Source organism: Bombina bombina, chromosome 10 (assembly GCF_027579735.1).
Source record: "Bombina bombina isolate aBomBom1 chromosome 10, aBomBom1.pri, whole genome shotgun sequence".
In the NCBI taxonomy this organism is placed as follows: Eukaryota; Metazoa; Chordata; class Amphibia; order Anura; family Bombinatoridae; genus Bombina; species Bombina bombina.
In genome coordinates, this window is record NC_069508.1 from 60,764,711 (window position 1) to 60,788,683 (window position 23,973).

At 37.6% G+C, this 23,973-nt stretch overlaps 1 protein-coding gene across 1 annotated transcript in view; it reads right to left on the reverse strand.

Moving 5' to 3' along the window:
• The window catches only part of LOC128640712 (P-selectin), a 149,526-nt gene that overhangs the window by 26,277 nt on the left and 99,276 nt on the right, over positions 1-23,973 (reverse strand). Inside the window, exons 4-6 of the mRNA XM_053693139.1 lie at positions 20,574-20,681; positions 19,215-19,403; positions 427-612 (exon numbers count right to left, since the gene is read on the reverse strand). Coding sequence (XP_053549114.1) covers positions 427-612; positions 19,215-19,403; positions 20,574-20,681 — 483 coding nt within the window. The remainder of the gene's footprint in view (positions 1-426; positions 613-19,214; positions 19,404-20,573; positions 20,682-23,973) is intronic.

Here is a 23,973-nt window from a genome sequence, read left to right on the forward strand (position 1 = left end):
ACAGCCGAGTTTCTGGGATATTGTATTTCATTTGCAGGCATCAGGAAAACGCTATTTCAATGCGGGAGACTCCCTGAACTTCCATGAGAGTTGGGATGTCTGTGTATATATATATCTTATGAATCACTGCACTAACCCTAGCTAAGCTTATATGTGTGAACAGCGATGCTTTGGCATAAAGGGAATCTGCTGAAAAGCAGACTTGAAGTAAAAAATCCTTTGCTGCATTGGAAACAATGTAATTCAGAGGTTTCTGTGGGAAAGACAAGCCTTCTGGCTTATTTTTTTGTTTGTTTTTTTTTTCTCTCTCTGTCTCTCTCTCTCTCTCTCTCTCTCTATATATATATATATATATATACAGTATATACCATACACTTTTAAATTATTATGTTGTATTCAGACTAATATCTCAAGGAATGAACATACCTTGGCAGATTGGCTCAGGAGCTGTCCACTGCCCAGAAGAATCACACTCAATTACTTTGGAGCCATTTAGCATGAAGCCAGGTAAACAACTAAAATTACACACGGACATAAAACTTGATGGCTTTAAAGGATGAGAACAATTCATCGTTGCATGTCCAGGAGGTGCCAGATTTTGGCATGGAAGAGCTGAAACAACAGAAAATACATGTTAGCAACATAAGTGAAATTAAAGATAGTGTCCCCACCTTGGCCACGTCTTCCTGAACAGTAAGGAGTTACACATGTTGCAGGGTGAGCAGGGAGTAGCATAAATAGTGCTGCCCAGTGACACAATGCATGTGCCTCCCTTTATACCCTGGAGAATGTGTAACTAATAACTATCCAGGTAGACATGGCTGAGGGGGCAGCTCTACATCAGTGATACAATACCAGTGTGCAGTGTTACACATTTACCATTTAATTAATTTCATAATATGATAAATATTACAAAACAAAAATATGTTACATATAAATAAAATATTTCTAATCACCAGGTATTTTGGCTTAGACCAACAAGGCCAGTGCTCTACGTTAGTCCCATATTCTTTACATTTTATATTTGTTCATTTTATAACCAATCAATACTCTCTTTTTGTCTAAAGGGGATGCATGACCCCTTCATTTATACCCGACATCCAGTTGCGAGAAATATATGAAGTAAATACTAGCAAAAACTTTTGGGGTTGGCGGTTTCAGGAAGGCAGATTTCCCAATGCCTAGGGCAGCAACAAAAGCTAAAGAACCCACTAATCTTAATAATTTTTGCATGCACAATTAATGTAGAATTTCTGTTTATTAGCTACATAATGCCTCCGTTTAGTCCTGCTGCCCATCTTTACAGGGCTGTGTATAAAATGCCTGGGCCCTCCCAAACAATGCTCATAACATAACATGTAACTAAAACCCTACCCTATGCCAGCAAGACCACAGACTATCCAGAAGCAGACCTCAGTACTACCCAGCAAGCCTACACACACAACATACGCACCACACACAACATACACACACACCTCATACACACACATACACACAGCATATACATACACACACCACACACAACATACATACATACATACACACACCACATACACACACACCTCATACACACAGCATATACATACACACACCCCACACAAACACGAACATATACACATACATGCACACGAAGACTCACACATGCACACTTAGACACATGCATGCACAAGCACACATACGCGCGTATACACACATATACATGCTGACACACACATGTACAAACACACAAACATACATTCACACACATATACTCCCACGTACACACATGTGCGCACACACACACGCATGAACACATGTGCACAAACATACACACACATGCACGCACACGCTTATTGTTAGATCTTATAAACAATTTAATGGCCATTTATAAAATATATCATTCCCTATCTAAACTCTAAAGCAGGACCGATCATTTTCTGAAATGGTGAATATCCCCCCCCCCCCCCTTCAGATGTTCCATATTAAAGGGACAGTCAAGTCAAAAAGGGAATGTCATTTTAAACAAGTTTCCAATTTACTTTTATCACCAATTTTGCTTTGTTCTCTTGGTATTCTTAGTTAAAAGCTAAACTTAGGAGGTTCATATGCTAATATCTTAGACCTTGAAGACTGCCTCTAATCTGAATGCATTTTGACCACTAGAGGGCATTAGTTCATGTGTTTCATATAGATAACATTGAGCTCATGCACGTGAAGTTACCTAGGAGTGAGCACTGATTGGCTAAAATGCAAGTCTGTCAAAAGAACTGAAATAAGGGGGCAGTTTGCAGTGACATAGATACAAGGTAATCACAGAGGTAAAAAGTGTATTAATATAACTGTGTTTGTTATGCATAACTGGTGAATGGGTAATAAAGGGATTATCTTTCTTTTTAAACAACAAAAATTCTGGTGTTGACTGTCCCTTTAAATGAAATTCAGAATTAACTACAAGTAAATGTGTTTCTGTCCGTGGGCATGTTCTGTTATTTCTGTTGGTTTATATGACAATGTTCATTTCTCTCTACTTGTTTGGAGTTTCACTTCCCATAAGTACAATTGCTCTGAACTCTGTTGTGGTCAGTGCTCTCTGAATTTGCTCATTCTTGATATGCATTTAACTTTCTTTATTTCCTTTTTTCCAGACATACTTTCACTTCTATATGTTTCCCTGTCTAATACACTGATTTACAGTTATGTGCCTTTCTTTATTCTCCTCCTTGTGTAGACTCAATGGGCTAGATTACAAGTGAGAGCGCAATAATTAACAAGCCATTAAAAGTGACTGGTTATTGCTATTGCGAGGTCGCGGTAGCAATTAGCACTCCGAAAATTAACCATAGATCTCTAGTTAATTTTCTAAATAGTGGGCAGTTTTTAATTTAAAAAAAATGTAGCTTTTTTAAAAATTAAAAACAACTGCACTAGGCAATAGGAACTGTGTGTTCCCAGTAAAAACGTATGTATATGCTTATATGTATATATATATATATATATATATATATATATATATATATATATATATACAGTATATATATATATAATATATATATATATTTATATATATATATATATATATATACACATGTATACAGTGTGTGTATATATATATATATATATATACACATATATACAGTGTGTGTATATATATATATATACTGTATACGGTATATATATATATATATATATATATATATATATATATATATTTATATATATATGATCCAGAAAGGGAAAGCACAATCATACATTTCTCCCAATTGCCAAGGTGCACTTTAATTTCAAATACAAATCCAAGTCCAGAAAAGGCACTTGTTGGTCTTGTTATAATATAATATAGCATTTATTTTGCAATCATTAAAAAAGTCATGTCTTTTTTAATGATTGCAAAATAAATGCTATATATTATTATAACAAGACCAACGAGTGCCTTTTCTGGACTTGGATTTATATATATATACATATACGTTGATTGGAGTTGCCTTGTTAGTCAGATATTTAGATATCAAAATAACAAGAGTATTGTATTGAGCAATGATACTTTTTATTGGACTAACTATACATTTATAAGTAGACAAGCTTTTGGAAGGGTGTCTCCCTTTTTCAAGTCTGAAGCAATAATTGGTCAGTATTGCTTCAGACTTGAAAAAGGAAGACACTCTTCCGAAAGCTTGTCTACTTATAAATGTATAGTTAGTCCAATAAAAAAAAGTATCATTGCTCAATGCAATACTCTTGTTATTTTGATATATATATATATATATATATATATATATATATATATATATATACAGTATCTCACAAAAGTGAGTACACCCCTCACATTTTTGTAAATATTTTATTATATCTTTTCATGTAACAACACTGAAGCAATTACACTTTGCTACAATGTAAAGTAGTGAGTGTACAGCCTATATAACAGTGTAAATTTGCTGTCCCCTCAAAATAACTCAATACACAACCATTAATGTCTAAACCGTTGGCAACAAAAGTGAGTACACCCCTAAGTGGAAATGTCCAAATTGGGCCTAATGATCTATTTTCCCTCCCTGGTGTCATGTGACTCGTTAATGTTACAGGTCTCAGGTGTGAATGGGGAGCAGGTGTGTTAAATTTGGTATTATCGCTCTCACACTCTCTCATACTGGTCACTGGAAGTTCAACATAGCACCTCATGGCAAAGAACTCTCTGAGGATCTGAAAAAAAGAATTGTTGCTCTACATTAAGATGGCCTAGGCTATAAGAAGATTGCCAAGACCCTGAAACTAAGCTGCATCATGGTGGGCAAGACCATACAGCGGTTTCACAGGACTTGTTCCACTCAGAACAGGCCTCGCCATGGTTGACCAAAGAAGTTGAGTGCACGTGCTCAGCGCCATATCCAGAGGTTGTCTTTGGGTTATAGACGTATGAGTGCTGCCAGCATTGCTGCTGAGGTTGAGGGGGTGGGGGGTCAGCCTGTCAGTGTTCAGACCATACGCCGCACACTGCATCAAAGTGGTCTGCATGGCTGTCATCCCAGAAGGAAGCCTCTTCTAAAGAAGATGCATAAGAAAGCCCGCAAACAGTTTGCTAAAGACAAGCAGACTAAGGACATGGATTTCTGGAACCATGTCCTGTGGTCCGATGAGACCAAGATAAACTTATTTGGTTCAGATGGTGTCAAGCGTGTGTGGCGGCAAACAGGTGAGAAGTACAAAGACAGGTGTGTCTTTCCTACAGTCAAGCATGGTGGTGGGAGTGTCATGGTCTGGGCCTGCATGAGTGCTGCAGGCACTAGGAAGCTACAGTTCATTGAGGGAACCATGAATTCCTACATGTACTGTGACATACTGAACCAGAGCATGATCCCCTTCCTTTGGAGACTGGGCCGCACGGACATGATAACGACCCTAAACACACCTCCAAGAGGACCACTGCCTTGCTAAAGAAGCTGAGGGTAAAGATGATGGACTGGCTAAGCATGTCTCCAGACCTAAACCCTATTGACCATCTGTGGGGCATCCTGAAACGGAAGTTGGGGGAGCGCAAGGTCTCTAACATCCACCAGCTCCGTGATGTTGTCATGGTGGTGTGGAAGAGGACTTCAGTGGCAACCTGTGAAGCTCTGGTGAACTCCATGCCCAAGAGGGTTAAGGCAGTGCTGGAAAATAATGGTGGCCACACAAAATATTGACACTTTGGGCCCAATTTGGACATTTCCACTTAGGGGTGTACTCACTTTTGTTACCAACAGTTTAGACATTAATGGCTCTTTGTTGAGTTATTTTGAGGGGACAGCAAATTTATACTGTTATACAGGCTGTACACTCACTACTTTACATTTTAGCAAAGTGTAATTTCTATAATATTGCCACATGAAAAGATATAATAAAATATTTACAAAAATGTGAGGGGTGTACTTACTTTTGTGGGATACTGTATATACTGTGTGTGTTTTAATATATGTATATACCATATATATTTAAAAATGCTGCTCATCGCTGCGCTACTTACTCCCTTCGCTGCGCGAGGTTTTAACGGCATCAGAACGAGGCTCCCATAGGAACATATGGAATCGCGCTCTGGTTATCACGATTCCTTGCAATGAGAACGCAAACTTGTGTTCACATTGCGATTTACTTGTAATACCAGCGCACATTTTTGTGCACTGATATTACAAAGAGGAGTGCTAGCACTTGTAATCTGCCCATTGTGTATTGTCTGCTTCCTTTCATTAATTTATTTCCTGTTAAAGGGACATGAAACCCATTTTTTTTTTAATTTTTCAGATAGAGCATGCCATTTTAAATAACTTTCCAATTTATTTCTATTATCTAAGTTGTTTCTTTCTTTTTATATCCTTTATTGAAAAGAATACCTAGGTAGACTCAGAAGCTGCTAATTGGTGACTGCACATATGTCTCTTGTGATTGGCTTTCAGATAGCTCACAGTAGTGCATTACTGCTCATTCAACAAAGGATACCAAGAGAATGAAGCAAATTGGATAATAAAAAAAAATGTGAAGCTTTTTACAATTGTATGTTCTATCTGAATCATAAAAGGAAAAAAATAGGTTTTGTGTCCTTTTAAAGGGACACTCAATTCAAAATTAATGTTTAATGATTCAGATAGAGCAGTAATTTAAAATAACTTTCCAATTTACTTCTATTAACAAAATGAGCTCAGTCTTTTTATATTTACACTCTTTGAGTCACCAGCTTCTACTGAGCATGTGCAAGAATTCACAGACTATACGTATATGCATTTGTGATTGGCTGATGGCTGTCACATGGTACAGGAGGAGTGGAAATAAGCATAACTTTGTAATTTGTCAGAAAAAAAAATCTACTACTCATTTGAAGTTTAAACTAAAAGTACTATTACTATGGGGCATATTTATCAGTATGTGAGCGGACATGATACAAAGTAGCGTATCATGTTCGATGCACATATGCGCATACGCTGTCAGCATTTATAATTGCACCAGCAGTTCTTGTGAACTGCTGGTGCAATGCCACCCCTGCAGATTCCCAGGGGGTGTCAATCAACCCAATCGTTTGCAATCGGGTTGATTTCTGTCCGTGGCCTCAGAGCAGGCGGACAAGTTATGAAGCAGCGGTCTTTATACATCAGTATGTGATCTATCTATTCATCTTTTATTATACATCTTGCATTATACAGGCAGAAACAAAAGATTTTTGAGGTTAGGCACATAAGAATATTTGAGGAACTTTAAGAACCTTGAGAGAAGAGCATCAATGTCCAAACACTTTAAATTATGTGGCATTAAAGGGACAGCAAAGACAAAATTAATGTTTCATGAGTCAGATAGAGCATGCGATTTTAAACAATTTTCCAATTGACTTCTATTATCTATTTTGCTTTGTTCACTTGGTATCCTTTGTTGAAAAGAATACCCAGGTAGGCTCAGCAGCAGCAATACACTACTGGGAGCTAGCTGCTTATTGGTTGCTGCACATATAGGCCTCTTGGCATTGGCTCACCTGATGTGCTCAGCTTACTACCAGTAGTGCATTTTTGCACCTTCAACAAAGGATACCAAGAAAATGAAAAATATTGACAATAGAAGTAAATTGAAAAACTTTTTAAAATTGTATGTTCTGTCTGAATCATGAAAGAAACAAAACTAGGTTTTATGTCCTTTTGAATATTTTCTGATTACGGCACTCAACTAAAGGGACAGCAAATGCAAATTATTTTAGATCTTATCAGTTAGTATTTACATTTAAGTATGTACTGCCTCTTTAAACCTTTTGATGTCAGTCTTGTAAGGTTCCTGGATTGCCCACAATTTAAGCCAGCAGCATTTTCCTTATTATATTCTGCTGGGGGACGTATAGCTAACTAGAAGATACTGCCCTCCCCAAAATGGAATTCTTCTTATATACTATTTGTGTACTAATGTTTTTTTAATTTTTGAAAGTAAAATCTGTTTAGATGTATAAAAGTAGTGTCTGTTTTTTCTTAAATGAATTTCTAAAAAGGACTTGGCACTCCATAAATTCATTGAGCACTTTGCATTAAACATGTGCACCGAGAAACAAATAATTTTGGACCAATTATTTGCCATGACAAAATATATACATATATTGTTTCATTTTGTCCAATATGAGAGGGTCATTCATAATTTGTTACTGAAAATCCATTTAACTGCTATTCCCTATGGGAAACAACATAGGTTTTAACCTCATACAGAATAGAAGTACACATTGGTTAGCTAAACAGTCCAATATGATAATCACATAAAAGATCAGTAGATCATATGTAATAAAGTAAGCATAAAAGTCATACCCTACTATGTGTATAGTGTGAATGTAAAAAAATCTTCTAGTTGCAAATGTTTTATTATTTTATCCATTAGTTTCACTGCTTGCAGAGCTGCCAAATTACACTATTACACAGTGTGACATACTATTTTGAGTCTCTTCTCTAGATCTCACTACAAATACCCATTTTCATACTAAAAAAAGGGAGTTAGAAATGTAATTGTGTTCTGTTGTGTTATCACCACATATCAGAATCTTAAGTTTGGGTCTATTGAATATAAATGCAGTGTTTATTCTATACTAATCTTAATATTCAAGCATTAGGGGTGTGCATTTAGATGTTTTAGTAGCGTCCAAATACGAAAGTAGGCAGCCGTTTGTGCCCTTTGGCTCATTTCGGAGCCGCATTTATTCTTGTGAAAGAACAACACACTAAGGGGTCTATTTATCAAGCTCGGAACGGAGCTTGATGTCTCGTGTTTCTGGCGAGCCTTCAGGCTCGCCAGAAACACAAGTTATGAAGCAGCGGTCTGTCGGCATCTATCAATGTGCGGCGGACATGGATCACTATAGCGGATAATGTCCATCCGCACAATGATAAATGGACCCCTAGGGGCCCATTTATCAAGACGTCAACTGTGCTGCATTCGCCGGCACCAATACGTTCGCCTGACATTGCCTAACATCGCTGCCACGGACCTGAATACGCTCTCCATATTTAACAAAAAAGCTGTCAAAAAGCCGTGCACCAAGTACGGGGCGATGAGCAGCGGACTTTTGTTAACTAACAGTCATCGATCTCGCTGCTATTCGGCTTTTTCACAGCTTTATTTGTATACTGTCACTAAGCACCGCCACTATACTAAAATGTTTAACCCCTACCCCACCGCAACTCTAATAAAGTTATTAACCCCTATTCCGCCGCTCCCGGACCCCGCCGCCACCTACATAATGTTATTAACCTTTATCCCGCCACTCCCAGAGCCCACCGCCACTCCAATAAAGTTATTAACCCCTATTCCACCGCTCCCGGAGCCCACCGCCACCTACATTATGTTATTAACCCCTAATCTGCCGCTCCCGGAGCCCACCGCAACTAAATAAAGTTATTAACCCTAAACCGCCAGCCCCCCACATCGCTATAAACTAAATTAACCTATTAACCCCTAAACCTAACAAACCGCTAACATTATATTAAATATTAACTCATCCCTATCTTATAATAAATTTAAACTTACCTTTAAAATTACATTAAACTATATTAAATTAATACTTAATCTACCCTAACTATTATACTAAAATTACATTAAACTATATTAAATTAATAATTAATCTACCCTAACTTTTATACTAAATTACATTAAACTACAATTTAAATTAACTATATTATATATTTAAACACATAACCCTACTCAAATAATTAAATCCTACACTAAAAAATTACAACAAAGTTACAAAAAATAAAAAAGAAATTATCAAAGATTTAAACTAATTACACCTAATCTAAAGGCCCTATGAAAATAAAAAAGCCCCCCCCAAAATAAAAAAAAACCCTAGCCTACAATAAACTACAAATAGCCCTTAAAAGGGCCTTTTGCGGGGCATTGCCCCAAAGAAATCAGCTCTTTTACCTGTAAAAAAAAATACAAACAACCTCCCAACAGTAAAACCCACCACCCACACAACCAAACCCCCAAATAAAAACCTAATCTAAAAAATTGGATGATAGAATTCTATCAGCCAGTCGGAATCTAAGGGACGCCATCTTGGATGACGTCATTTAAAAGAACCTTCGTTCATCAAGAAGCCGTCGATTGAAGTGGATGCTCTGCCTCGGATGTCTTGAAGGTAGAGCCGCTCCGCGCCGGATGGATGAAGATAGAAGATGCTGTCTGGGTGAAGACTTCTGCGGGCTTGGAGGAAGACTTTGGCTGCTTGGATGAAGACTTCTGCCGGCTTCTTGGAGGATGGATGTCGGATCTTCAAAACTGTAAGTGAATCTTCTGGGGTTAGTGTTAGGATTTTTTAAGGGTGTATTGGGTGGGTTTTATTTGTAGGTTAGGGCTTTGGGCAGCAATAGAGCTAAATGCCCTTTTAAGGGCAATGCCCATCCAAATGCCCTTTTCAGGGAAATGGGGAGCTTAGTTTTTTTTAGATTAGGTTTTTATTTGGGGGGTTGGTTGTGTGGGTGGTGGGTTTTACTGTTGGGGTTTTTTTTTTTTTTTACAGGTAAAAGAGCTGATTTCTTTGAGGCAATGCCCCGCAAAAGGCCCTTTTAAGGGCTATTTGTAGTTTATTGTAGGCTAGGATTTTTTTTTATTTTGGGGGGGGCTTTTTTATTTTCATAGGACCCTTAGATTAGGTGTAATAAGTTTAAATCTTTGATAATTTATTTTTAATTGTTTGCAACTTGGTGTTTAATTTTTTGGGTAACTTAGGCCTAGATTTGGAGTTTGGCGGTAGAAGGGCTGTTAACGCTCCGCGGGTTTTTTTCTGGCCGCACCATAAATTTAACTCTGGTATCGAGAGTTCAAACAAATGCTGCGTTAGGCTCCAAAAAAGGAGCGTAGAGCATTTTTTCCGCAAATGCAACTCTCGATACCAGAGTTGCTTACGGACGCGGCCGGCCTCAAAAACGTGCTCGTGCACGATTCTCCCATAGGAAACAATGGGGCTGTTTGAGCTGAAAAAAAACCTAACACCTGCAAAAAAGCAGCGTTCAGCTTCTAACGCAGCCCCATTGTTTCCTATGGGAAAACACTTCCTACGTCTGCACCTAACACCCTAACATGTACCCCGAGTCTAAACACCCCTAACCTTACACTTATTAACCCCTATTCTGCCGCCCCCGCTATCGCTGACCCCTGCATTACACTTTTAACCCCTAATCTGCCGCTCCGTAAACCGCCGCAACCTACGTTATCCCTATGTACCCCTAATCTGCTGCCCTAACATCGCCGACCCCTATGTTATATTTATTAACCCCTAATCTGCCCCCCACAACGTCGCCGACACCTACCTACACTTATTAACCCCTAATCTGCCGAGCGGACCTGAGCGCTACTATAATAAAGTTATTAACCCCTAATCCGCCTCACTAACCCTATCATAAATAGTATTAACCCCTAATCTGCCCTCCCTAACATCGCCGACACCTACCTTCAATTATTAACCCCTAATCTTCCGACCGGAGCTCACCGCTATTCTAATAAATGTATTAACCCCTAAAGCTAAGTCTAACCCTAACACTAACACCCCCCTAACTTAAATATAATTTACATCTAACGAAATAAATTAACTCTTATTAAATTAATTATTCCTATTTAAAGATAAATACTTACCTGTAAAATAAATCCTAATATAGCTACAATATAAATTATAATTATATTATAGCTATTTTAGGATTAATATTTATTTTACAGGTAACTTTGTATTTATTTTAACCAGGTACAATAGCTATTAAATAGTTAAGAACTATTTAATAGCTAAAATAGTTAAAATAATAACAAATTTACCTGTAAAATAAATCCTAACCTAAGTTATAATTAAACCTAACACTACCCTATCAATAAAATAATTAAATAAATTACCTACAATTACCTACAATTAACCTAACACTACACTATCAATAAATTAATTAAACACAATTGCTACAAATAAATACAATTAAATAAACTATCTAAAGTACAAAAAATAAAAAAGAACTAAGTTACAAAAAATAAATAAATATTTACAAACATAAGAAAAATATTACAACAATTTTAAACTAATTACACCTACTCTAAGCCCCCTAATAAAATAACAAAGCCCCCCAAAATAAAAAATTCCCTACCCTATTCTAAATTAAAAAAGTTACAAGCTCTTTTACCTTACCAGCCCTGAACAGGGCCCTTTGCGGGGCATGCCCCAAGAATTTCAGCTCTTTTGCCTGTAAAAAAAAACATACAATACCCCCCCCCAACATTACAACCCACCACCCACATACCCCTAATCTAACCCAAACCCCCCTTAAATAAACCTAACACTAAGCCCCTGAAGATCTTCCTACCTTGTCTTCACCATCCAGGTTCACCGATCCGTCCTGAAGAGCTCCTCCGATGTCCTGATCCAAGCCCAAGCGGGGGGCTGAAGAGGTCCATGATCCGGTCAAAGTCTTCATCCAAGCGGGGCAGAAGAGGATCTTCCATCCGATTGAAGTCATCATCCAGGCGGCATCTTCTATGGTCTTCCATCCAGAGCGAAGCGGCAGGATCCTGAAGACCCCCAGCGCGGAACATCCATCCGGACCGACGACTGAACGACGAATGACGGTTCCTTTAAGGGACGTCATCCAAGATGGCATCCCTCGAATTCCGATTGGCTGATAGGATTCTATCAGCCAATCGGAATTAAGGTATGAATTTTCTGATTGGCTGATGGAATCAGCCAATCAGAATCAAGTTCAATCCGATTGGCTGATCCAATCAGCCAATCAGATTGAGCTCGCATTCTATTGGCTGTTCCGATCAGCCAATAGAATGCGAGCTCAATCTGATTGGCTGATTGGATCAGCCAATCGGATTGAACTAGATTCTGATTGGCTGATTCCATCAGCCAATCAGAAAATTCATACCTTAATTCCGATTGGCTGATAGAATCCTATCAGCCAATCGGAATTCGAGGGACGCCATCTTGGATGACGTCCCTTAAAGGAACAGTCATTCGTCGATCAGTCGTCGGGCCGGATGGATGTTCCGCGCTGGAGGTCTTCAGGATCCTGCCGCTTCGCTCCGGATGGAAGAAGATCGAAGATGCCGCTTGGAGAAGATGTTTGCCGGTCCGGATGTCCTCTTCTTGCCGGATAGGAGGAAGACTTTGGACCCTCTTCTGGACTTCTTCAGTGGATGTCTAGCCCCCGCTTGGGTTGGATGAAGATATCGGAGCCAGGACCGATCGGTGATACCCGGTGAGGTGAAGACAAGGTAGGAAGATCTTCAGGGGCTTAGTGTTAGGTTTATTTAAGGGGGGTTTGGGTTAGATTAGGGGTATGTGGGTGGTGGGTTGTAATGTTGGGGGGGGGGTATTGTATGTTTTTTTTTACAGGCAAAAGAGCTGAACTTCTTGGGGCATGCCCCGCAAAGGGCCCTGTTCAGGGCTGGTAAGGTAAAAGAGCTTGTAACTTTTTTAATTTAGAATAGGGTAGGGAATTTTTTATTTTGGGGGGCTTTGTTGTTTTATTAGGGGGCTTAGAGTAGGTGTAATTAGTTTAAAATTGTTGTAATATTTTTCTTATGTTTGTAAATATTTTTTTATTTTCTGTAACTTAGTTCTTTTTTATTTTTTGTACTTTAGCTAGTTTATTTAATTGTATTTATTTGTAGCAATTGTGTTTATTGAATTTATTGATAGTGTAGTGTTAGGTTAATTGTAGGTAATTGTAGGTAGTTTATTTAATTATTTTATTGATAGGGTAGTGTTAGGTTTAATTATATCTTAGGTTAGGATTTATTTTACAGGTAAATTTGTAATTATTTTAACTAGGTAACTATTAAATAGTTCTTAACTATTTAATAGCTATTGTACCTAGTTAAAATAAATACCAAGTTGCCTGTAAAATAAATATTAATCCTAAAATAGCTATAATATAATTATAATTTATATTGTAGCTATATTAGGATTTATTTTACAGGTAAGTATTTAGCTTTAAATAGGATTAATTTATTTAATAAGAGTTAATTTATTTCGTTAGATGTAAATTATATTTAAGTTAGGGGGTGTTAGTGTTAGGGTTAGACTTAGCTTTAGGGGTTAATACATTTATTAGAATAGCGGTGAGCTCCGATCGGAAGATTAGGGGTTAATAATTGAAGGTAGGTGTCAGCGATGTTAGGGAGGGCAGATTAGGGGTTAATACTATTTATTATAGGGTTAGTGAGGCGGATTAGGGGCTAATAACTTTATTATAGTAGCGCTCAGGTCCGCTCGGCAGATTAGGAGTTAATAAGTGTAGGTAGGTGTCGGCGACGTTGAGGGGGGCAGATTAGGGGTTAATAAATATAACATAGGGGTCGGCGGTGTTAGGGGCAGCAGATTAGGGGTACATAGGGATAACGTAGGTGGCGGTGCTTTGCGGTCGGAAGATTAGGGGTTAATTATTTTAAGTAGCTGGCGGCGATGTTGTGGGGGGCAGATTAGGGGTTAATAAATGTAATATAGGGGTCGGCGGGGTTAGGGGCAGCAGATTAGGGGTACATAAGTATAACGTAGGTGGCGGTCGGCAGATTAGGGGTTAAAAATTTTAATCGAGTGGCGGCGATGTGGGGGGAGCTCGGTTTAGGGGTACATAGGTAGTTTATGGGTGTTAGTGTACTTTAGGGTACAGTAGTTAAGAGCTTTATGAACCGGCGTTAGCCAGAAAGCTCTTAACTCCTGCTATTTTCAGGCGGCTGGAGTTTTGTCGTTAGAGCTCTAACGCTCACTTCAGAAACGACTCTAAATACCGGCGTTAGAAAGATCCCATTGAAAATATAGGCTACGCAAATGGCGTAGGGGGATCTGCGGTATGGAAAAGTCGCGGATGAAAAGTGAGCGTTAGACCCTTTAATCACTGACTCCAAATACCAGCGGGCGGCCATAACCAGCGTTAGGAGCCTCTAATGCTGGTTTTGACGGCTACCGCCGAACTCCAAATCTAGGCCTTAGTGTTTGTTATTTTTTGTAACTTAGTAATTTTTAGTGTAGATTTTAATTATTTGAGTAGGCATAGGTGTTTAAATATATAATATAGTTAATTTAAATTGTAGTTTAATGTAATTTAGTATAAAAGTTAGGATAGATTATTTATTAATTTAATATAGTTAATGTAATTTTAGTATAAAAGTTAGGGTAGATTAATTAATAGTTTAATATAGTTTAATTTAAATTTAAAGATAATTTTAAATTTATTATAAGATAGGGATGAGTTAATATTTAATATAAAGTTAGCGGTTTGTTAGGTTTAGAGGTTAATAGCTTTATTTATTTTATGGCGATGTGGGGGGCTGGCAGTTTAGGGGTTAATAGGTTTAGTAAGTGCTAGTGATGTGGGAGGCCAGGGGTTTAGGGGTTAATACATTTATTTAGTCGCGGTGGGGTCCGGGAGCGGTTAATAACTTTATGTAGGTGTCGGCGGTGTCGGGGCGGTAGATTAGGGGTTAATAAGTATTATGTAGGTGTGGCGGTGTTGGGGCGGCAGATTAGGGGTTAATAAGTATTATGTAGGTGGCGGCGATGTCGGGGCGGCAGATTAGGGGTGTTTAGACTCGGGGTACATGTTAGGAATCAATGGGATATTGGGCAGCAGCGAGCATGAGCTTTCGCTGCTTTCAGACTCCCATTGATTCCTATGGCATCCGCCGCCTCCAGGGTGGCATATTGAAAACCAGGTACGCTGGCCTGGAATAGTGGCAAGCGTACCTGCTAGGTATTTGTTAACTTGCAAAAGTAGTCAGATAGTGCCAAATTTGCATTCAGAACATCTGTAGTGACGTAAGCATCGATCTGTGTCGGACTGAAACCGGTGGATCGTATGTTACGTCACAAATTTCAACTTTTGCCGGTCTGTAGGCTTTGATAAATAAGGCGAATCAAGCTCTCCACAATTACACTGCGGAATTCCAGCGTATTTGCAGTTGACGGCTTGATAAATAGGCCCCCTAAGATCTGGTTTTGTACAGATCTTAGTGTGTTGCACTTTCGCAAGAATAAATAAAAAGATCTGAACGCCACAAACGGTCTTCTACTTCTGCATTCAGAAGGTTCGGTAGCCCCTTTCAAGCATCAAATGAAAATGTAATATTGAGCAATGTGTATACTTTTTTATTACTATTTTTTTAAAGAATATATGCTGTAAAATATAGTACTTTAACAATATTTTTTATTTTGCTTTCAAGCTAATTTTTCAATTCCAAACTGCTTTCTATGTTGCAATAAATGTTTTAACGCTTTGTGATATCATCAGATTATGCAAATAGTGCACATTATAGAATATTTTTAAAGTTAGGACGTTGCTGCTTGAAGAGTTGTATTCACAGTCCAGGCCCATATGCTTCCTAAATAAGTAATTGGGCTTCCTGTGGTGCAAGCTGCTTATTTCCTCCCGGTCTAAAGGATACATCCAAGATTTTAAGGCACTTTAATTCCAAAAATAAAAGAAACGCTTTAAATACTTACAATGTATTAAAAAAGTTAAAAGATTAAAAAAAACATGTTGAGCCAAAGACTTAATTTAAAGGGACATTAAACACTTTGAGATATTAATCTAAAATATTTAATTGTATGTAGTAAAAAAACTTTGCAATATACTTTCATTATTTATTTTGTTCCCTTTTCCTGTAATTTAATTCTGAATATTGTGGGCTTCCTAAATTCATGTTAAAAGTGGAAGTGCAGACACAACTGTATTTCAGTCATTGGTTGCACGCTTAGAAGCAGCCATTTATAACTGTCTCTATTGCCCATAGCAAAAGTTAAAATATGGCACCCACTGCATTATTGACATTAGAATGTTACCCTTATTTTTTCATTATTAAAAAAAAATAATGTAATTTTAAAATACATGCATATATTATTCTCAGGCTAATATTTGCTCTGACACATCATTCTTTTAATGTTTTATTTAGGCCTAGATTATGAGTAGAGCGCTATTGTTAGCGTGAGGAGCGTAAAAGCGATCATGAGATTGCAGTGTTTTTTACGCTCAAGTGGTGCACTGTTAAAATTACAGCGAATAAGTTTGCGCAAAATCACGGTAATTTATGCTCCGCATATTTTCTATGGGTAGCGATGAGTGGTAATATAAGCTTGTATTATAAATTGAAAGTAAATACGATTGCGCTAACGCATTTGCATTTACCTCTCAAACTTTTTATGCCACCTGAAAAAGTAAAGAGGTGCCTGGAGGAAACGGTTGCACTAAACTACATTTTGAACCCCTAAACTGCCACCCCCCATCACAAACTACCTCTTTAATCTATTAACTCCTAAATTGCCACAACCCCCACAGCAAAGTAAGCTTCTACACTGTTAACCCCTAAACCGCCAGCCCACCACATTGCAAAATCTCCACTACACTATAAACCCCTAAACCGCAAGCCCCCCAATGCAAATTTGCATACTAACATCTAAACCCCTAACACCCCCTAAGTTAACCCAAGATAGACTAAACCTACCTTTACCAAAAAACCTAACTACCTTTAAAAATATAAACTTACCTGAGAAAGTACAAACAAAAAATGATGCTTACCTGATAAATTTATTTATTTACGGATATGGTGAGTCCACAACGTCATCAATTACTGTTAGGAAAATCACTCCTGCCCAGCAGGAGGAGGCAAAGAGCACCGCAGTTAAACTATTAAGTATCACTTCCCTTCCCACAAACCCCCGTCATTCGACCAAAGATAATGGAGAAAAAGGAGTAACACAAAGGTGTAGAGGTGCCTGAGGTTTAGTAAAAAAACAACTGTCTAAAAATAAAGGGCGAGGTCAAGGACTCACCATATCCGGAAATAAATACATTTATAAGGTAAGCATACATTTTGTTTTCTTTCCTAAGATATGGTGAGTCCACGACATAATCAATTACTGTTGGGAACCAATACCCAAGCTAGAGGACACTGATGACAAGGGAGGGACAAGACAGGCAGACCTAAACAGAAGGCACCACCGCTTGAAGAACTTTTCCTCCAAAATTGATAACATTTGGAAAAAGTATGCAAAGGAGACCAAGTTGCAGCCTTGCAAAACCGATCCTTTACAGCAAACAATGCGACCAGAATATCAAATCAGCATGTATAAAACACATTTCTCTTTCTTGCGTTTTCTATCATGCATATCCAAAAGCAGCACTTTAGCTTACTTGAGCAAACAGCCCCAATAAAAGCCCAAATAGTGCCTCCAAGAATATAATAACAACCACAAAGGATTAAATGTCTCATTTAACCCCGAAATCTCTCTCTCACACCAGTGCCTGCACCCTGCCCTTAAATAATACAGCTCAGTGGATTAAAATAAAATGTCCCAAATATACTGCAGTATAACATAATGTGCCAGCCTCCTAGCCCCAGAAGACAAAAGGCACTTACCTGCATCTAGCCGTCCGACAGGAGGACAGCCTACACAGCGTGAGAGGACACCACTCCTCACAGAGACCTGTAGAAAAAAGAAAGAACAGAGTAAATCTACTCTGGCTTTCTATACCCTGGGCAGCAATTATGTTAGGAAAACACAGCAAGGCCCACCTCACAAGTTCCTAACTGCTTTAAAGCCACCACTGCCCTACTTAAGAGACTAACATGGAGTACGGCTAGACCGAATCTTGAAAGGAATGATCAGAGTAAAACTACTCCGGCTTTCAAACTAGTTAAAATCTTACTTGAAGTAAAAGAAATCCATTTTTCTTCAGACACAACAAAACTTCACCTCCTCCATGCACCAAGGCAAAGAGAATGATTAGGGTTTGTGGGAAGGGAAGTGATACTTAACAGTTTAACTGGGGTGCTCTTTGCCTCCTTTTGCTGGCCAGGAATGATATTCCCAACAGAAATTGATGACGTTGTGGACTCACCATATCTTAGGAAAGAAATCTTACTTTACCTTTTTAATAAAACAAACTACCATTTATATTAAAAAAAATAACATTACAGTAAAAAAAAAAAACTAAAAAAAACCCCCCACCCTTTTGTACGGCATTGCCCAAAAGTGAACCAGCTCTTTTTCTTAAAACAAAAAATCTAAAAATAAACCTACTTTAAAAAAGGGCATTTAGCTCTTTTGCTGCCCAGATAAAAAAAAATTAAAAAAAAATAAACTAATCTAAAAGAAAAAAAACTATTAAAAAAAAATAAATCTAACACTAAACCCCAGCATGGTACTCACCAAAGATGATGGCGGTGCTCCATCTTCATCTCAGGGGTGGTCCTTCTTCCTCCTGGTGGTGGACCATCTTCATATCTTCATCCTGACGGAGGCGGCGGTCTTCTTCCATCTTCAACACGGAGGTCCTTTTATGCAGTCCCCAGCTGCACACTGAATTTTGAATGTGAGGTACCCTTTTATATAGGGGTACCCTTGCATTCCTATTGGCTGATTTTCATGTTCAAATTTAAATCAGCCAATAGAATAAAAGCTTTTTCTTTTGGCTGATTTGAATTTGAACATGAAAATCAATCAATAGGAATGCAAGGGTAACCCTATATAAAAGGGTACCTTACATTCAAAATTCAGCATGCGGCTAGTGACAGCATGAAGAGGACCTCCGTGATAAAGATCTGAAGATGGATGAAGACCGCTGCCACCGGGAGGAAGATAAGAAGATGGACCGCTGCCAGGATGAAGAACGACCACCGTCGGGATGCCTGTTTACTGTAGCTTTAAAAACTAACTGCAAACCCTAGCGGTATTCAGGGGATCAAGTAACCGGCTGAGACACTAATTATATTCTTACCTTCACATTGTGGGAAGTCACCAGTCCAGTTGCCATGTTCTGCGCAGCGCAAGCTGCTAGACCCTCTTAGTTTAAATCCCTCTCTGCACTGGAAATGGCAAGCAGATGTGTAGGCAGGGTGACCAAAAGGGTGAGTGCAGTTCATAGAAGAGTCTTCAGGTATTTGCTCAATCTCAGCACATTTTATAACTAAACAACAAAAGAACATAATACATTTAACATAACATTTATTTATTCCAGCAAGTGTTATATATTTGTATGAATTTTACTAAAGGAGATAATACCCATAAAATAAATAAAATCCAGAAATACAAGAAACAAATTTATTTATTCATTTATTCATAGGCAATGCAAAATACATATAAGTACATTTAAAGGGACACTCAGGTCAAATTAAATTTTCATTATTCAGATACAGCATGTAATTTTAAACAACTTTCCAATTTACTTCCATTAAAAAAAATGTGCACATTCTTTTATATTTACACTTTTTGAGTCACCAGCTCCTACTGAGCATGTGCAAGAATTCACAGACTATGCGTATATGCATTTGTGATTGGCTAATTGCTATCACATGGTACAGGGGGAGTGGAAATATACATAACTTTGAAATTTGTTATAAAAAAATCTACTACTCATTTGAAATTCAGACTAAGTGCTATTGCATTGTCTTGTTATCTTGCATTTGTTGATTATGCAAATCTAATGTGTTGACTGGTCCTTCTCTTCTGGTCTAAGTGAAGCAGGTGGCTATACAATCATTGCAGTCCTTCATGCCCTGCGTGGCGATAGTGAACTTTGGATTTTAATTGTGACTTGATTTTTTTCCCTAAAATCTAAAGGTGGTATTAGATAAAATGTTATAGGCATTTTGGGAGATGTCCCTTACTTTTAAATGTACTTATATGTATTTTGCATTGTCTATGAATAAATGTGGTGATAATATTTAGCTTTATAGCGCCCTCCACTTTTTGTTTCTTGACACGTTTAAACACAGGTGGCCGTAATCATAGATGTTGTGTTTGTTGTATGACAAACAGCTGCAGGACACATCCTTTTTAAATAGGATGACCTCTATCTATCTCACCCATGGGAGGTTGATGTCTGTTGCTGTCTGTTGTTTACATAGCTTTTTTTTTCATACAGAGAATACTACAATGTTCATATTTTTGGAATGGGTGGAGGTTTCAATTGGCAAAACCAGCTATTTCAAATGACAAAATAAAAGAAGAGTAGGTATTTGTAAACCATTTACTACACTCCAACATGTAAAATTGATAACTGTAGAAAAAAAAGGTTCTTTTAAATATTCATATCATTTCTAAATATTATATATTACATAGAAAAACTGTTACAAACCATGTTCACACTCTGCACCATAGTAGCCAGGATGACAGTTACAGGTATAGTTGCCGATCGTCTCCATACACTCGCCGCGTTGGCTGCAGGATGATGCTTGGCAGTTGGCTACAAAGACAAATCAATAATATTAAATATCAAATGTCAACTTCAGTCTAAATTTAAGCACATTTAAAAAAAAAAATATTTATGTTAAAGAAATACAAAATGTAAAGCTCTTTCTTTAACTTTAATGATCTAGATAGAACATGCAATTTAAAATAACTTTCAAATGTACTTCTAGTGCAGAGCTTTCCAAACTTTTCATGTTGGTGACACACTTTTTAGACCTACATCATTTTGCGACACAGTAATTCAGTTGTACTAGCAAAAAGGAGGTTAAACTAACTTGTTTTAAAAGATATGGACACATACATAAATTATATAATAACAAATTGTATTTACAAGTTTAATAACACCAATAGCTACTTACTATTTTAATGGGATGTATGAGGTTGATGGGATGAACAGTTTCTGAATATTTGGTGGAATATAAGATAAAGACACTCGCATCTCATCATCAAGCATTTTTAAGCTTCCCCTTCCTATCCATATATCAAGAGCAGGAGCAGCAATGCACTACTGGGAACTAGCTGCAAAAAAAACAAACCACTGACTTCTGACTTCAGCTCAGCGTTCAAGCTGCCGCCCTCAGAGCTCTGTGAGTCCAACTGACTACTGCCCACGCTGCAAACACACTGCTGTGCCACTCACTGACTACACATGCAGTCATGAGGCGATTAAGGAAACTACACGTGCAGTCAGGAGCCAATGTGCCGCCAATGGGAATAGTTTCAGTTCCCACTGAGCTGCGCCAATTGGTTAAGATGAAATGGGGAGAGAGTAAGCGCTAAAAAGCTTAAAAGGCTAGTAAAAGGTACATTTTAATACATATAAAAATTTACAAATGGCAATCAGACGCATGGATCCATGTCTGACTTAACAAAAAAAATATATATATATATAATAAACAAATCTAAAAATATCTAAAAATATCCAATGGAGTATAGCATGTGACGCTGACTTAGTGAGCCAGTGATGAGGAGTTAGAAGGACATGTACATTCAATAATATAAACAACCTAAGTGAGTGATTGAGTGCACACAATAGCTTTCAACAAAGAAAAATAGCATTCACAAAAAAAGAAAAATAGCATTCACAAAAAATAGTGTTCACAAAAATTGGCGTACATAAAAAATGTTCAAATGTTCAACCGGTTATATGTAAGTGAATCCAGTAGTGTTTCCTCCAAAGTGACGTGTAGAAATATAACGTGTAGTCAATAATAGTAGAATGTAAACGTTGAGTGGGTCAAATTATTGTGGTTCAGCTGCTAAATTAAAAAATTGTAAATCCGTGAGGTGTATAAAAATAAAAATAAAAATAACTTGTGAAAAAATCCACGTGGAAAACTTGAATTCAAATGATAAACAAAGGTCAAAAATCAAAAGACAAAAATCAAAAGACAAAAATATCAAAAGACAAAAATAGAAAATCAGTGATAATATTAAAAAGCACTAAAGATCTAGTGAAAACAAATCCTTAATTCAGATGTTAAAAATCCTTGGTAAGATCCATAACAAACAAATACATCGATAAAATACCTAAAAGGGAACAAAAGAGAAACAAATAGTGCAACACTGTATATGATATATAATATAGGTAATTAAAACCAAGCTCACCAGTATGCCAACGCGTTTCGGCCTAGACTAGGCCTTTCTCAAGACTATTTCTTATAGATTGGTCTTTCCTAGTAGGTCCCGAATTCTTATAAATTGGTTAAGATGATCTGTGACCCACTAGGTATCAATCACGCTGAAGCTGAGACACACCTACACACTGCTGCCGACACACTAGTGTGTCCCGACACACACTTTGGAAAGCACTGTTCTAGTGTATAGTTTGCTTAGTTTTTTTGGTATTCTTTGTTTAAAAGAATACCTAGGTAGGTCCAATAGCTAGCTGCTGATTGGTGGCTGCACATGTATGCGTCTTGTGATTGGTTCACCTGATGTGTTCAGCCAGCTCCCATTGTTGCTCCTTCAACAAAGGATACCATGAGAATGAAGCAAATTTTTGTATTGGAAAGTTGTTTAACATTGTATGCTCTGTTTAAATCATGCATTTTGGGGTTTATTTCCCTTTAAACAGATATATGGGGTTAATTACAATCTATCATTCAATAATTATCTGCATGTTAACTGCTAATGACTAATTTTCGTTATTTATTGGCAACACTATTTTTATTATTGTTCTGGTGGAAAAATGGCCCTATACTTTGTCATGTGCCTGTCCTGTTTTTCATATCACAATCTAAATTCTTGAGGTAAAAAAAAACAATATTGTGATCTACCCCTAAGTGTTTAACTTAGGCAAATAGGTTAAACACATAGAGATTGATCAAAATCATTTAGAATAACCTATCAAAATGACTTATCATCAAAAAAAATCTCATATACTTTAATGGGGTTTTTCTGTTGAAAATCATTAGATAAGTATTTCTAAATGATTATGATCGACTTCAAAGTCGGCTCCAGACCATCAATTGACGATCCTGAGCTAAACACTACTGGTGATTGGCAGCTATGCACACACACACTTTGTCCCTGATTGGTTCAGATGCTGTGTTCAGTTCAATAGTGCATTGCTTGTCCGGAGCTGAATTTAAACATGTTTTAACCCCTTTTGCAAGAGTTAACCCCAAGGTATAGGCATGCAATAATACAGTAAGAAAATCTTCTAATGCACTTCAGCATTTTATTATTGCAGCTGCACTTCCCTTTCAAGGACAGATTATATTAGAACCTAAAGCAGGCTTTAATTACTGTGCTTGAAGTTACAACAGACTTGCCTACAAGGATATCCCTCCTTCAGAATATATTAGTTTACAACAGATATTTTAACCATTGTATCATTTGATGTAAGTCATTTAGATTACAAGCCAGAAAGCCTCTCTTGTAAAAAACTTAAATTATGCTTACCTGATCATTTTCTTTTCTTCCGATGGAAAGAGTCCACAGCTGCATTCATTACTTTTGGGAAATAAGAACCTGGCCACCAGGAGGAGGCTAATACACCCCAGCCAAAGGCTTAAATACTCCTCCAACTCCCCTCATCCCCCAGTCATTCTGCCGAGGAACAAGGAACAGTAGAAGAAATATCAGTTGAAAGGGTGCCAGAAGAAGAAAAATACAGCCGCCCCACATAACAAATCAGGTGGGGAGCTGTGGACTCTTTCCATCTGAAGAAAAGAAAATTATCAGGTAAGCATAATTTAAATTTTTCTATATAAATGGAAAGAGTCAACAGCTGCATTCATTACTTTTGGGAAAACAATACCCAAGCTACAGAGGACACTGAA